This window comes from Podarcis cretensis, assembly GCF_951804945.1.
Source record: "Podarcis cretensis genome assembly, chromosome: 17".
In the NCBI taxonomy this organism is placed as follows: domain Eukaryota; kingdom Metazoa; phylum Chordata; class Lepidosauria; order Squamata; family Lacertidae; genus Podarcis; species Podarcis cretensis.
This window is the reverse complement of record NC_137187.1, coordinates 11,521,525-11,536,079: the sequence shown is the minus strand read 5'-3', so window position 1 is coordinate 11,536,079 and position 14,555 is coordinate 11,521,525. Positions and strand designations below refer to the sequence as shown.

At 39.0% G+C, this 14,555-nt stretch overlaps 1 protein-coding gene across 2 annotated transcripts in view; it reads right to left on the bottom strand.

Annotated features, from left to right (window-relative positions):
• HOOK3 (hook microtubule tethering protein 3) overlaps window positions 1-14,555 on the bottom strand; it is a 57,471-nt gene that overhangs the window by 21,457 nt on the left and 21,459 nt on the right. For both annotated transcript variants that reach the window (XM_079959383.1, XM_079959384.1), the window contains 8 exons: window positions 13,299-13,431; window positions 12,758-12,825; window positions 7,212-7,274; window positions 6,039-6,122; window positions 4,927-5,090; window positions 3,238-3,378; window positions 2,437-2,638; window positions 927-1,037 (listed from right to left, as the gene is read on the bottom strand). In XM_079959383.1, coding sequence (XP_079815509.1) covers window positions 927-1,037; window positions 2,437-2,638; window positions 3,238-3,378; window positions 4,927-5,090; window positions 6,039-6,122; window positions 7,212-7,274; window positions 12,758-12,825; window positions 13,299-13,431 — 966 coding nt within the window. The remainder of the gene's footprint in view (window positions 1-926; window positions 1,038-2,436; window positions 2,639-3,237; window positions 3,379-4,926; window positions 5,091-6,038; window positions 6,123-7,211; window positions 7,275-12,757; window positions 12,826-13,298; window positions 13,432-14,555) is intronic.

Sequence of the window (14,555 nt, the reverse complement as noted above, 5' to 3'; positions counted from 1 at the left end):
AAGGATAGTGAAAGTGGCAGGAGAAAATGTCAGCTCTGGGGCATTGCCTGAATGTGTGTCAAAAAGAATGCAGAGATGAGCTAACTAACTATAGTTCTGGTAAACAAGAAAGATAAATGCATCACAAATAGTGATGGAAAAGCATAGGATAGGGAAAGATTAAGGTAGACAGTGAACTTTTCAATTTTCACCACATTAAATCTGAGATGGGAGACAACCACATCCAGAAGGAAACATCATACATCAAACAATCACATGGAAGACAAAAAGTCAGGTATGAGAAAGTAGATCTGGGAATTATTTGCATAAACCTAAAACCACAGATGAAAATGCAAGCACCAACAGACACCATGGGTTGGTTGACATGTAACTCCAAGCTATGGTTTTATGCCAACAAGAAAGAGCCCTGTGCTCACAATGCTCTTTCGTCCCTGTCTGAACTGCTAAGTTATTTGGTTTATGGCAAACCATGGCTTCCACAGGCCCTCTAAACACACAAATAAACTGTGGAGTGAGAGAGGGAACAGCATGCAAGCTCAACCCATAGACATAGGGTAAACCATGGTTTGGCATTACATATGAACTGACATGTGAAACAGCGATGGAGCCTTGTAGAAAACCACGCAGAAAGTGAGACAACATGATCAGTTGCAGTAGTTAAAAGAAGTTACTAGGAACTGTCATGGAGACTTAGAGTGGGAGAGGAGGTCAAAGAAGGTAGACAAAGATAAAGAAGGCAGGAAACCAATAGAAGAGCTGGAAGAGGCTTTTAGAAGCACTCCGGAAATCTACTACATTACAGCACAGAGAAAGACATTTAACCTAGGATTTATAAGGGGACAACATCAAAAACCAACTCTTTTAAGAGATAAGAGTTAATAAAGTTGCTTCTATCAAGGATGAAAAAGCAACATTTAGATACATACATCTTTTTCTTTTTGCAGACTGTCTACTTTTTCTTTCAGCATCTTGTACTCAAATTCTAATTTGTCTGCTTTCTTGGATTCTTCAGACAATCTATTCTGGAGTTCAACTACCTGTAAGAGCAAGAAGGGATCACATCACCAATAACACAAAAATGTATGAATCATCGTAAGAGCCAATGGCACGTTCATTTGCAACAATAAAAAAATGTTTATTGTTACAAGAATGAGCCCAGGTGAGTCTTGGACTTGTGCACTCCCCGCTGCAATCTTCCTCGGGTGCAGTAATGACAAGTTCAGAAATTTTTGCTTCTGATTTCAGTTAAGTGCAGATTAGCTTTATATCACACCCTAAACTGGTAAACTTTAGAATGATTCATTGAAACGAACCAGCTGATAAGGGAGCTGTATCAATGGTCGATTTTCACTCAATGGCAATCATAGCTGCCTTCCATTTTCAAATACTGAAATTGCTAAACTGAGATAAATACAATTACTACTCAATCTGTTGTTTTACTGGTGGTAATATCAGTAGATATGGAGAAGCAAGTATTCATGGAAATGAAACTGGTGTCCAGCTGCTGTCTCCTGCAGAATGAATTACTCAAAGATGTAAGCAGACTGCTACTGATATCTCACAACTGACTCCATAACACAGCTACGTTAATGCAGCTGAATCTCAATACACTCTCTTCAATACACTGTCTCAGAGTATGACTTGCTTTTCTGGTTATTATACCAGATATATAAAATAAATGCAATATTTGTTCTGCCCTATCAGGGACTCTTACGAAAGACAAAGCTGTTGTTTCCTCAGATACATGGAGAAATATCAGGTGGATGATTTTGCAACGAAGGATAAAACTAAACCAAAATGTGGCAAATTGGAAGCCTTTTTTTGGACCATGGGCCCCAAGTGCCCTATAAATAACCCATTTTAACTCCCTTCCCCATTTTACTTTTAAAACAATTAAAATATTGATTCAACTGAAAACGTTTGTACAAAAGAATATAATTACAACAAAAGGCATTATATTTTATATTTATGTTTAATGACCGTCGTTTGAAAAACTATTGGCTGTTCATTACACACTCATCTAAAATGTGCCATTTTAATCATAATTATAGTTGACCAGATTCTATCAAACACATCTGTTAATGACAGGGATTGCTTTTCTTCTAGTTTTTACTTGTTAACAAATTCACCACTATTTCCAAGTTCACTTCTAAGACTTGATCCTTTAAAAATAGCAGTCGCCAAGTGAGTTTTGTAGCTGTGGGAATATAAACCTAATCATCCCTAGTCCAAGTCCAACTCTCAATCCAAAATATCATATGGATTTTATGAAATTTGGAATAGTGTTTCAAAGCATTTCTGTGAAAAACTGCATGAGGGATTTTTTGGTCACTAGCTTGGCTGAGGAACAGAAGAAATTGTAAGGTGACTGGCATAAAGCGATTTACAAGTAATGGGAAATGGAGTAGCTCCAATTTCACTCCCTCCTGTGCTCACCTGTCTCTTGTACGTTTCCAGCTGACTGCGGGCTGCATTGGCTTTCCTCAACTCTTCTTCTAAGCTGACAGTGTTTTGCATGTACATTGTGTTCTTCTCTTCCAAGAGCTTCACTTGCCGCCGTAGATCTCCAAGATCTTCCAACTTCTTTTTGTATGATTCCACCTGGCCTTCTAACTTGTCCACTTTGTCAGATGAATGCCTGGAGGGAGGGATGTTGCACAGATTCCATAGGTGGAAAACCTTTACTGCATGTGTTTTAATGTAAGCGTTTATTAGCTGCTGCTCGGCCGAAGCTCTTAGAAAGCATTATTAAAAAAATAAGCATACTACAAAATAACAACAGAATTCCAGCATAATATAAAATCAAGCAATCAAAAAGAAAGGAGCAAACAGAGATATTTTCACCTGGCAGAAAAGGAAGGCAATGATTGCACCAGGCAATCTCTCTGGGAATTCTAGAAGCAAAAGACACATCTGAATATGCCCTGTCTCAGTTATCACACCAGCAGCCTTAGTTCAGATGCTGGGAGGACATTGAGGCAGATCTTAAATGTTGAGGGAGTCATACAGACAGAGGCAAGCTGTTAGGTAGGCTGTTCCTAAGCCATTTAGGGCTTTAAAGTTTAAAACCAGCACACTGAATTGTCTCAGTAACGGACAGGAAGCCAGTGTGGCTTATTCAGAACCGGCAACGTACATCCATTAGAAAACTGTGTATAGAATGTACCACTGAACTTTGTTCTTGAGAATCAGCCCCATGAAGAAATATACATTCTTATGGGCAGAGAAGTGGCTTACCTTAATACATCCATTTCGTCCTTCAGAGACTGAGCTTCTTCAGCCAGGTTTGTTAATTCTTCATTTTGTTGCCGCAAGTCTACAATTTCCTTTTCCAACTCTTCACAACGAATTCGATAATCATCCTTTGCTGCTTCTAATCTGTAAACCACAACAGATTTTATTTCAATAAACAAATAAACAAGGCAACACACACAAAATGCTTAGCAGCTCCTAGGCAGGATTCAAATTTTCCTCTTTTGCAACCTGAAAACAAAGAAACATAGATAGGAGACAACTGAGTTGTTTGTTTCTTTAAAAAAAGAAGCTTAGATTACGGTGGCTGAAAATCCAAAAATAGTGTGCCAGAGTTGCCTCATTCAAGCTCTATCCTCCAGTGACCCCGAAACCCAAAATATATTTTGCCATATAAACTGATCTATTTGCATCAGGAACTGCCATCTTGTAGTAAAAACTTCACAGTTACACAGCACATTCGGCCAAGCTGCACACAAAATCGAAACAGAGCAGCATAACATGAAAGTGTGGAATTTCTTTCTCTCACATGCAGGCATTTAAAATAGTTTTCTTTCTTAAAAGTGAGGAAAGAGATAATGGGGCCTTGCTCTGTGGCCCACATCCAGCTGATAAACTTCCACCTAGCACAGGAGTAGGGAACTGTAGCTGGTCAGCAGGCCAGAGCCTTATCTCCCCCTTCACCCTGCCAGAGAACAGATGAGAGGTGGGTGGGGCACTCCTTGCAAAGAGCCCTGCACGGTGCTTTGAAATGCCACTGATTACTGGGGCTTCAAAGAGCTGGGCGGGACTCTTTGCAAGGAGCAAGGGGCTTTCAAAGTGTCCTGCTCATGTCTTTGCCAGGCCCTTCAAGAATTGGTCCCATGGGGAATTCAGTAGTGCAGCCAAGCCCAATAAGCTTTTCTGCTGCAATCAACTGGCTACAGAATTTCCCACAGGGAGATCGGTAGTGGTCTATCCCAACTCTCTTGCTCTCAGCAAGCCTCCCCTGCCAAGGTACAATCAGAAGTGTATTTTACGGCTCCCCACTATGCACCGGAAGCTGTGCCTCCTCCACCTGCCCTTTACCTTTCAACAAATTACATAATAATGCCAGGTCTGAGACAGGTGGGTATGGTTTGGAGAAGGTTGCAGGAGAAATCAGGACTGCGCTGGACGTAATTAGGCCTGTAGTCTGAAAGTTACCCACCCTAATCTAACAAATGGGAGGGAATACAAGTGAATTTCTGATCAACTTTAATTTCTTCAGTTTAGAAAGTGAAATTGTGCTAGTTCTCAATGCAACATTCATAGTAAGCTTTCAGTGAACATTTCAATTGCTTTCGTTGTCAACATTATGTGCCACTGTGGAAGTTTTCATGATCTGTGATCTAAAACAAATGAAAGAAGAAAAAACATCGTATTCCCTATTTCATAAGTCCCTTGTGCAGAGGACTTTAGGTGGTGGGATATCAGATGGTTCAAAGGTGGATCGTCCCACCCACCTGTCAAAGCTGGTGAATGGGAGGTGAGGACAGATAGTGATCTGGCTTGCCAGGCCAAAAACATTCCCCGCTCATGACCTAATGTGAAGTTATTAAAATATAACTGAACAAGTTAATATAGTTGGACTGAATTCATTATCTTCCAATACATGGTGGCTGCTGGGACTTTGCACCACCATGCAATTCTTACCTGAAAGTTTCCTCTTGGAGTTGCTCTAACTGTGTCTGTAGCTGCAGATGTCTACGGCCTGCTGGGCTGTTGGGATCTTCTATGGAATCAGACTGATTTAGGCGTTCCATCAAGACCTGGTTCTCTGCTAGCAAACTACTCTTCTCTTCTTGCAGTGTAGCAACCTATTACCAAAACACAACGACAGACAAATGTACAGCTAAAAGCAAATGATGGTGCCACTAGTAAGTCTTAAAAACTAACGTAGAGGTGGAGGTGCAGGGACCAAACTACATATTTAACAATAAAATCAGGTGGAAATCGTTTTGGGATACATGTGTGTAATTCTCATAGATAAACCAAAGATAACTCTATGCCCACTTAGCAACTCAAACAGTGGTTGAAACAGTTCAACTATGGGACAACCAATGGAGTATGAAGGAAGAAAAATAATAATAGTGCCTTACAAAGGCAGGAAGAGGATAGATAAATTCTTTTATCAATAAGGAAAGTAAATGCAACTTCAAATACAAGTGAACCAACAATATATATGGTTGTATCCAATGTTAGTCATACTCTGAGTAGATGCACTGAAAAGAATGAACATAACTAGCATAGGTCTATTATTTTAAGTGTGTCTACTCTGAATGAAACTTAGTTGGCTAAAATATATTCACTGGTATGGACTGTAAGCTACTAGTAATGGGTGGACAGATGGGAACACCACAGACATGGTTCAGATTACATATTCCCTCCTCCCCAACTTCTTCTTTTGCAACAGAGAATGATTTGCTGCAATACCTAAACTGAGCAGACTGGTTTGCTATGAAAGGAGAAGTCAGGGAGAGCACAAGGGAAGTGGGATGTGAGCACACAAGCTTGAGTCTGCTTCATGTAAAGCCAACAATAATAATTTTATTATTTATATGCCACCCACCTGACAGGGTTGCCCCAGTCACTCCATGCCAAATCATAATTGACCATGCTCAAATCAAGACACACAATCGTGAAATGCACTTTAAATATACAATTATATCTGTAATATGTTATACAAAAATATTTTATTTCCTACAGGTTGAGATTTATAATGTCAAAAATCTTATTTTACATTTACTGTGCAATAGTCTGTTTACCTGCATATCAAGTTCATGGCATCTCTGGGAAATTTCTTCTTTGGTTGCTAAGGCTTCATTTAGTTCTTCTGTTGTTTTCTTCAACTGTATTTTTTAAAACACAATATATTTCCATTTGCTAAAAAGATTATGATGCAATAATTTTCTAAGGCTGTGATCCAAAGAAGCCATTCATGTACAAGTAAAAGAAACTAGGCATGCAAGGCACAGCTTAGTTTTATTTTTTAATCATTTCTCTGCAAAATCTTCCACAGAAAGGCAAAAAAACTGACATAGCCTTGCTTCTTTTGGGCTATGAGATGCTGCAGAGAAATGTCTGAAAGCACCAGACGTATACACAAACGATTTTTTGGAATTACAATGCACCACTGTAACAACTTGCATAGTTACAGCATCTTAAAAGGGCAAATACTATCATGGTTAGACCACTAATTATATGTAAACAAGAAATAGAAGTATTTTACATATTCACACTGAGCCCTACGATCTGTACATTAAGAACGCTACAGAAAAACATTACCACGCAAAGTTAATAAAGCTTTAAAAAAACCACTTTTCTTTATAGTTGCATGAAATGAATATTGTTTGCTTTAACTCTTTTTCACACAACACAAAAGACTGGGAAACAAAACACAAGGAATAGACATTAAAGGTAAAACCTGCATAGACCCCTATCCTTACTAGGAGATATTCTATCCTTACTAGGAGAGAGAGTGTCCTGGTTATTTAGGAATATACCAAGCCACTTTACATCAGGTCACCCAACTTGTCTATCTAGTCCAAAACTGTATCAGGCAGAGGCCTTTCTTTTTACCTGATACTATACTTGATCCTCTTTAAAGTAGAATCATCCCAGATTGAATCTGGGACATTCTGCCAGCGAAGGATGTGCTCTACTAACTGAGCTACCAATTCCTTCTAAAATTGTTGCAGCGTTCACCCATATTCTATAAATAAAATGGCTCACATCCAGGTTTCTACACATAATGCTTATATGCAATTAGATTTAGATTTGTTGTATGCTGCTAACTTTGATTTTTTTTTTTAAAGATACAAACTCAAAAAAGCAAAACAAAAAACCCCCAAGCTGTACTTATTTACAATATGCCAAGAAAAATGCATACTGAGTTCCACTAATAAAAAGAAAGAAAGAAAACATCTGGCATTAGGTACCTGACGGTCAAGATCAACGTAAGCATCATTTCCAGCAGAGACTGGAGATTCTTTACTCATCAACTGCAATTAGATTACACTGGATTAGAAAAAGCAAAAGATTTATTTTTATTCGTTTAATAAACAGGGCAGTCTAAAATGTTCAGAAACTTTGGAGTTTGAAGATATATACCCAAAAAAGAAAGCCAGAAGCAAGCAATCAGGAAAATAACTTACTTTTACTAGTTGACTTCACAAAAATAAATACGCTTTTGCATCATTGCTTGGAGAGCGGGTTTGGGTGTGGGGAAGAGACCTTTTTGTTAGGCTGTGTCTATGTGTCTAAGGCTGTCACATTCCTCGTTACTTTATAGTCCCTTGCTATTCCAAAGTTATCTTTGTACTGTACATTTACCAGACAGAACACTTCTCACTCCTAGAACGGAATGGGCAAGGAGTTTTCTTTTGTTTTATTATCAACACCGAGATTTCCTAACTGGGCCTGCAACTGTATGCCCTTATTCACGTTCTTAGTTTTATGCTGTGTCGTGATCAAAAGCAGAGATTACCTTGAGGCGTGATCATAAATCAGACCATATCCAAGGTTGTGGAAGAGCCAGGTTGTCAGCTTCTGCTAGCAGGTGCAGCTGGACAACTCAGTATGTGAATGGGTATGTGTAAAAGCGCCCACACACAAAAATGACTAGCTCCAATGGTAAAGGATAAAGGGGAAATGGAAGGCTAGGATGCTTGGATGTCTTTTCCCCCTTTGATCTTGCAAAATGAGCACCTGGGCCACAGCTCATACAGTGCCAGTTCATGGGATATAATGAACATTAGGACCGGGTTGTATGAAAAACTGCAGAAGCAAACAGAACCTTAGTGTTTATGATCAGGACAGGTCTGTAACAGATGAAGATGTATATAAGACATTGTTATTGTTGGAGATCATGTGCATTTTAAACTAAGCTGAGGTCACCACGTGAATGAAGTGTGCCAATGGCAGGAAATTCACTTCTCTGAGCAGTATTGTAGTTTTAATATTAATATTAATTGTGTGCCATGAAGGGGAAGAACCACAATACACCATCTTGGAATAAAAACAGGACACAACTTAATTGACTATAGATGTGAGATGTCAGGCATTGGGTACTTCCTAAACCAGCCAGCCCACCTGCTGCCTGCTCAACGGGGGTCGCTCCTGAGTAAAGGATAGCCCCTATAACAAACATCAAATAGGGGCAACTTATCAAGAACACCACCTTTTGAGGTGTGCCATGGCCCTCAGCCCCTATCTAGATGTTCGAACAAAAGCACCTCCCCAAGGTTCAGGATACTCTGTTACCATAGAGGGTGAAGGAAAAGACTAATAACCCCATCAACAGACTAAGGATCCTACCCAATGCCTTACAAATGGCATGAAAGTTCACTTCTTTGAGGAGTAGTATATTCAGTAGTTTAATTTTAATATAAATATTATACTTTACTATATACAGTACCATCAAGGATATTACTTGGCATTTTGTGCAATATTCAAATAAGTGGCTGAATTACACCTAGATTTCTAGTCTAGACACTTACAAATTTTGTCTGAGGGACTCACGCATGATCCATTGTTATTTGTTTGCCATTTGTTGCTTGTCATTTATTGAAGCAATCTAAAAAATGTGATGCCTGATGAGTTTCAGGTATGGTATAAAGCTTTCCATCACAGCAATGGTCCCTGCTTTTCCTGCTCAATGTACTTTCAAGTGTGTGTTTTAATAATAATAATAATAATAATAATAATAATAATAATTCTTCAGTAGTTTTCAGAATTGTGTCTGCCTTCTTTCTTTACCTTAAGGCTTTCCCTAGATTTTCTATGGATCCCAGAAAGTTCCAAACATTTTAAATTCTGGGGTCTAGAGGAATGAGCACCTTAAAGCACAATTTAAAAACACAATGTTGAAAAGTAAGCATACTGTTCTACACCAGAATGGTTTTAGTACCTTCCCTGTTGACTGCAGAAGAACCTCAAGTGCTAACCATATTGTCAGAAAAGCAATATTTATTGTTTGGACAAAATATAAAGACTTATTAGAAAGTAAGACCCCGAGATGGTTATCACCAATGGAGGCTAAGGCCCGGAAGAGACTCAATATGGAGGCCGGCTGGCCGAAATATTGGGAATTAATAGAAAAAAATGGAGACAAATGGAGGTTGCAGAGCTTGGAGAAATTAAAGAATAAGGTGCAAGATTGGTTACATTATGCCCAAATTCAAGAGGTTTTTAAATTGGACAAAAAGATAGGATTCCAGGTGGAGAAGTCGAAATTAGAGACAGAACTGTTAGAACTAAAGACCAAGGTATTGTCGAGAATGTATAACTTGCTGCTTAAATGGAATACACAGGATGAGACTGTTAAATCAGCCATGATAAAATGGGCTCAGGATATAGGATATAACATTATGTTTGAGGACTGGGAAAGGTTATGGACCACCGGAATAAAATTCACGGCATGTAATGCCTTGAAGGAGAATATTATGAAAATGATATATAGGTGGTACATGACCCCAGTCAAGCTTGCAAAAATATATCACCTGTCTGATAATAAATGTTGGAAATGTAGAGAGGCTGAGGGGACATTCTTTCACCTCTGGTGGACATGCCCTAAAGTGAAAGCCTTCTGGGAAATGATCTATAATGAACTAAAAATGGTATTTAAATATACCTTTGTTAAGAAACCGGAGGCCTTCCTTTTGGGCATTGTCGGCCAGAAAGTGTTAAAGAAGGACAGAAGCTTTTTTATGTACGCGACAACAGCAGCAAGAATACTCATTGCAAAGTACTGGAAGACACGAGACTTGCCCACACTGGAAGAGTGGCAGACGCAATTGATAGACTATATGGAACTGGCTGAAATGACTGGCAGAATCCGAGACTTGGGAGAAGAAACAATGGAAGAGGACTGGAAGAAGTTTAAGGATTATCTACAAAAATATTATAAGTTGTATGAATGTTAAGTATTTGCACGATTTAGAAAATACCAGCTCCAGCGAATAGGCTTTGTAAAATAGAAAATTAAGTTATAAGCAAGAAAAGGTCAAAATTTAAGGCAATATTTTGTTTAATTTTAAGGTATGAGCAATTGGTAAAAATTATTTTAAATTTAGAAGTATAATATTTGGAAAGTACAAAATAAGGTATGAAATAAGGTAATAATTTGCTGACATTCTGATTATAAATAATGCAGGGTAAGGAGATGCGAGGAAGTCCAGTTAGTTATATCTTTGTATTTGTTTTTTATTTTTTATTTCTTTCTTTTTATCTTGGTGTATTTGTTTTGGCTTTTTGGTGTAGGGATTTTGTATTATGTATTTTGAAAATTTAATAAAATATTTATATATATAAAAAAAGAACCTCAAGTGCTATAAAGCAGAGATGGGGAATCTGTGACCCTCCAGACATTGTTGGACAAAAGCCATCAGCCCTAGACAGCATGGCCAATAGGGATTATGGGCAACACAGTCCAACATCTAGAGAACCACAGATTCCCCACTCCTGCTATAAAGGGTCCAACACTGAAAGTGCAGTGCACTGACTTTCCCTCACCTGTTATGCATGTGCTTGTTACCAACATTGCACTCATGCTGGACAAAAGCCAGAGCCAGTAAAACTAGTTACTGTATAATTAGTGAATGCTCTCTTTAGGGCCAAGGTGACTTAGCTTCATAGTACCTAGACTGCTTCCATGCTGTTTTCTTTACAATTGCTATCCTTTGCAAGAGACTTAGTGCTACAATGAATCCCACCGTTCTTCTTTTCCTCTTTTATACAATTCCATGCTCTGGGCTCGGAGATTAATGATGAAAACCCTCTTGAAATTACTCCAATAATGGTTTTTTTCCTTGTGAAAAGGTAGAAGGTTTTAACTACTGATTTGATTTATATTCTTGTTTTACTGTTTCCTCTCACAATTTATTATATTTTTAGGGGCAAAACAGTACGAAGAAAAATGTTAGGAAATCAATAAATAAAGCCACACAAACCCCGGCAGGAGAAACTGACACTGGGGCAATTCAGAGAGACTATTCAAGGTGCAAATCAAAGTCTACTCATAACTAATTCCCAGATGCGATCAAGAGGAAGTGAAAAACAAAGGCTGAAATTTGCAAACAGGAAACTTTTCAACTGGGATTTGAAAGGACCTTTGTTGAATGGAGCCTGCAAGCAGACATTTCAGAAGGATAGGGAAGGGCACTGCTGGAATATACAGTGGAATATTAATTTTTATGTCAAACCTTTACTGAAATTCTACTTCCAGCTAATTGCAGAAAAACAGTGCACTAGAGTAGAGCCCTTTTCTGCAAGTGTGGAAGCACTCCTAGAGTCCGTCTTTTGTCTCCAGGAGTCACAGGGCAGCTTACTAAGCTGTTCATTTTCTCTAAGGATGTCGGATGATGTTTTAGTAGGAATGTAGCTGTTTCATATGGATTAATTTGCTTTAAGGCTGGTAAGACATTCAATAAAATTACCTGCCCCGCACAGAAAAACCTGCTCAGTGTTGACCAACCAGCTATGAATCCTGTTTCATGCCATATACAGAGCTACCAATACGCAGCAGTGGTTGAAAAAATAACTCCACTTAAATTCATAAATCGAATGATCTTTCAGAAGCAGCAGGGTTCAAAGAAAACATTGCCTAACACACGGCCCTATGAAGTATCCAAATCAACATTTACATCATTCTCAATTGCACCACTTGCAACATTAAAACAGAAAGCTGAAATGACTTCCCTTCACTTCCCTTCAATTAGAGTATATCAGTTTCTAGCATTCCTTAAGCTGCTAAACTGAAATCTGGGACACAATCCAACCTACATCAAAACACTTTTCATCCCTGTTAATTTAAACAAATTTTTAAACATGCTCTCTTAAATTAAGGGGACTTAAAAGTGCTTAACTTTGATTCAAGTGGATCACTGGTTTTCTAATTTTATTCCAATTTATTCCAATACTACTTAATTCAACTTTATGCTAGCATACTGCAAATAGTGCTATCAAATCCAATTACAATTAACCTGAAAACTAGTCATCCAGTTTTAAAAACAATGTTCAAATAACATTTAATGATTACCGCAGCATAATCCTATGCATACCTACTCAGAAGAAAGTCCCATAGAATTCAGTGGGATTTACTTCCAGGGATGTTTGCACTGAATTACAGACTCAGTGAGCCTAGTTATCCGTACTGGAAATGAATTTCAATTGCCAAATCTTCTACTGCAAACTAAACTAGTAGTTCTAAATTGTTGTGGGAACCACAGGGAAGGAAAGACAAGAAGGGAACCTAGTATTGGTATCCAGAAGGTTATATCTTCTAGATTTAAAGAAAAGTGGAACAGTTTATTAAATATTCAATATACATTAGAAATTTTATTTTGCCTATCAGAGGGTGACAATATTTCTCATTTTTACATACCATGTCCTTTTCTGTTAAATTACTTCTTTCTGCTAAACTGAAAGAAGCAGTTGTAACAAACTGCTGTCTCAGCCTTCCATTTACCACCATCCAACTCCTTACCTCCTGAATGGCTGTCATGACAACATGTTGAACAGACTCCTCCATCATCATGATGGTCTGGATATACTCTGTAAGAGAGAAATTTGAGCACGTAATCATCCATACTTACAACAATCAAAAGGATAAATAGCTCTGTGCTTCCTGCAGTATTCAAAGCTTCCATCTATCATATTGTAAATATAACTTTTTTGTTTATAAACATAAATGAGGCAGGAGAATGGTTTTCAATGCTTGCTGAAAACCTTGCTGCTTAGGCAAGCCAACTCAAACATGAAGTTTTATTATGCATTTTTTTTATTAAAAAAAAACACAACCTGTTGATTTTATCTATATTTTGATCATTTTATTATGTCTACATATTTTTGAAGTCTGTTAATTTTATTGATATTTTCTAACAGGTATTTTATGTTACTTTATGTAAACCACTTAAGAGGGTTTTTGTTTTTATTAGGTAATGTATAAATATTGTTAAACAAAGCAAGAAAAGTTGTTTGTGTGTCCACTTTGAATGATGCACCCTTCCCACCAAAGTTTAACTGACCTTGTTTTTGTTCACAGTTTACAGCACAGCCCAAAATAAGTTGAAGCATTCTTCCAAGCTCAGCAACTTCCGAATGCTCCCCAATCAAGTTGACATCAGGAAGGATAAAATCATTGATCTGTTGCCCCAAAATCTGTGAAAATACAAAGATGCAGACATGGTGAATAGTATAGGAAGAGGGCACATCTCTTGAACTTGGCAAGCCTCCATATCTCAAGGACACCAGATCTTCAGATGCAGGTCTGGGCCAAAAAGGTACTAACCAACAGTACAGAAGGGGTTTATCTATAGTGGAGAAAAACTGAAGGCAGGAACAAGAAAACCCTTCCCTTGCCTGCTAATTTCATCCAGCAACCCATTCTGCCAAGATGCTGGGGAAAATTTAATATTAGTCATGCTGTGGCATATGACCCATGACGTGGGCGGCTCATTTGGTCTAGATGCACATGCACATTGAACCAACTAGTCCACTCTTTCGGTGAGAACAGTCTTCTCTTATTTAAACAGCACAGTATCTCTTCTAAGCTACAGCTGACTTTTAACAAGTCTCTTGAGCCACCAACGTTCAAACACTTAGCTCCATAAATATTTGTTGTTGTTTGCCATGGCAACTCAAAGCAACTTACATGGGTAATTATTATTATTTGTCCAAAATAGTGGCATACTTACCGTATTTTTCGCCCCATAGGGCACACTTTTTCTCCTCCAAAAATGAAGGGGAAATGTGTGTGCATCCTATGGGGCGAATGCAGGGTTTCACTGGAGAGTGAGAGGCATCGGTGCGCACCGACCCCTCTCGCTCTCCAGGCTTCAGGAAGCTATCCGCAAGCCGTGCAAGCCCGGCGGGAGTTCCCACAGGCTCACAAGGCTTGCGGGCAGCAGCCTGCAGCCCGAAGCACGGGGAGCCCTCCGGAGGGTGTCCCGTGCTTCGGGCGGGTGTCCGCAAGCCTCGCGCGCCCGGCGGGAGGTCCCGGCGGGTGCGCAAGGCTTGGGGCGGCAGCCTGCAGCCCGAAGCACGGGGAGCCCTCCGGAGGGCGCCCCGTGCTTTGGGCAGGTGTGCGCAAGGCTTGGGGCAGCAGCCGCGGCTGGGGAGGGGAATAATTTTTTTTTATTCATCCCCCCCCCAAAGGAGGTGCATCCTATGGGCCGGTGCGCCCTATAGGACGAAAAATACGGTAAATGTTCTTAAATGTATTTGTTGTAGATTGTTTCTCTTTGTGAAAATAGAAAGCAGAAAGAAATTTTCTGAAGTGAGAG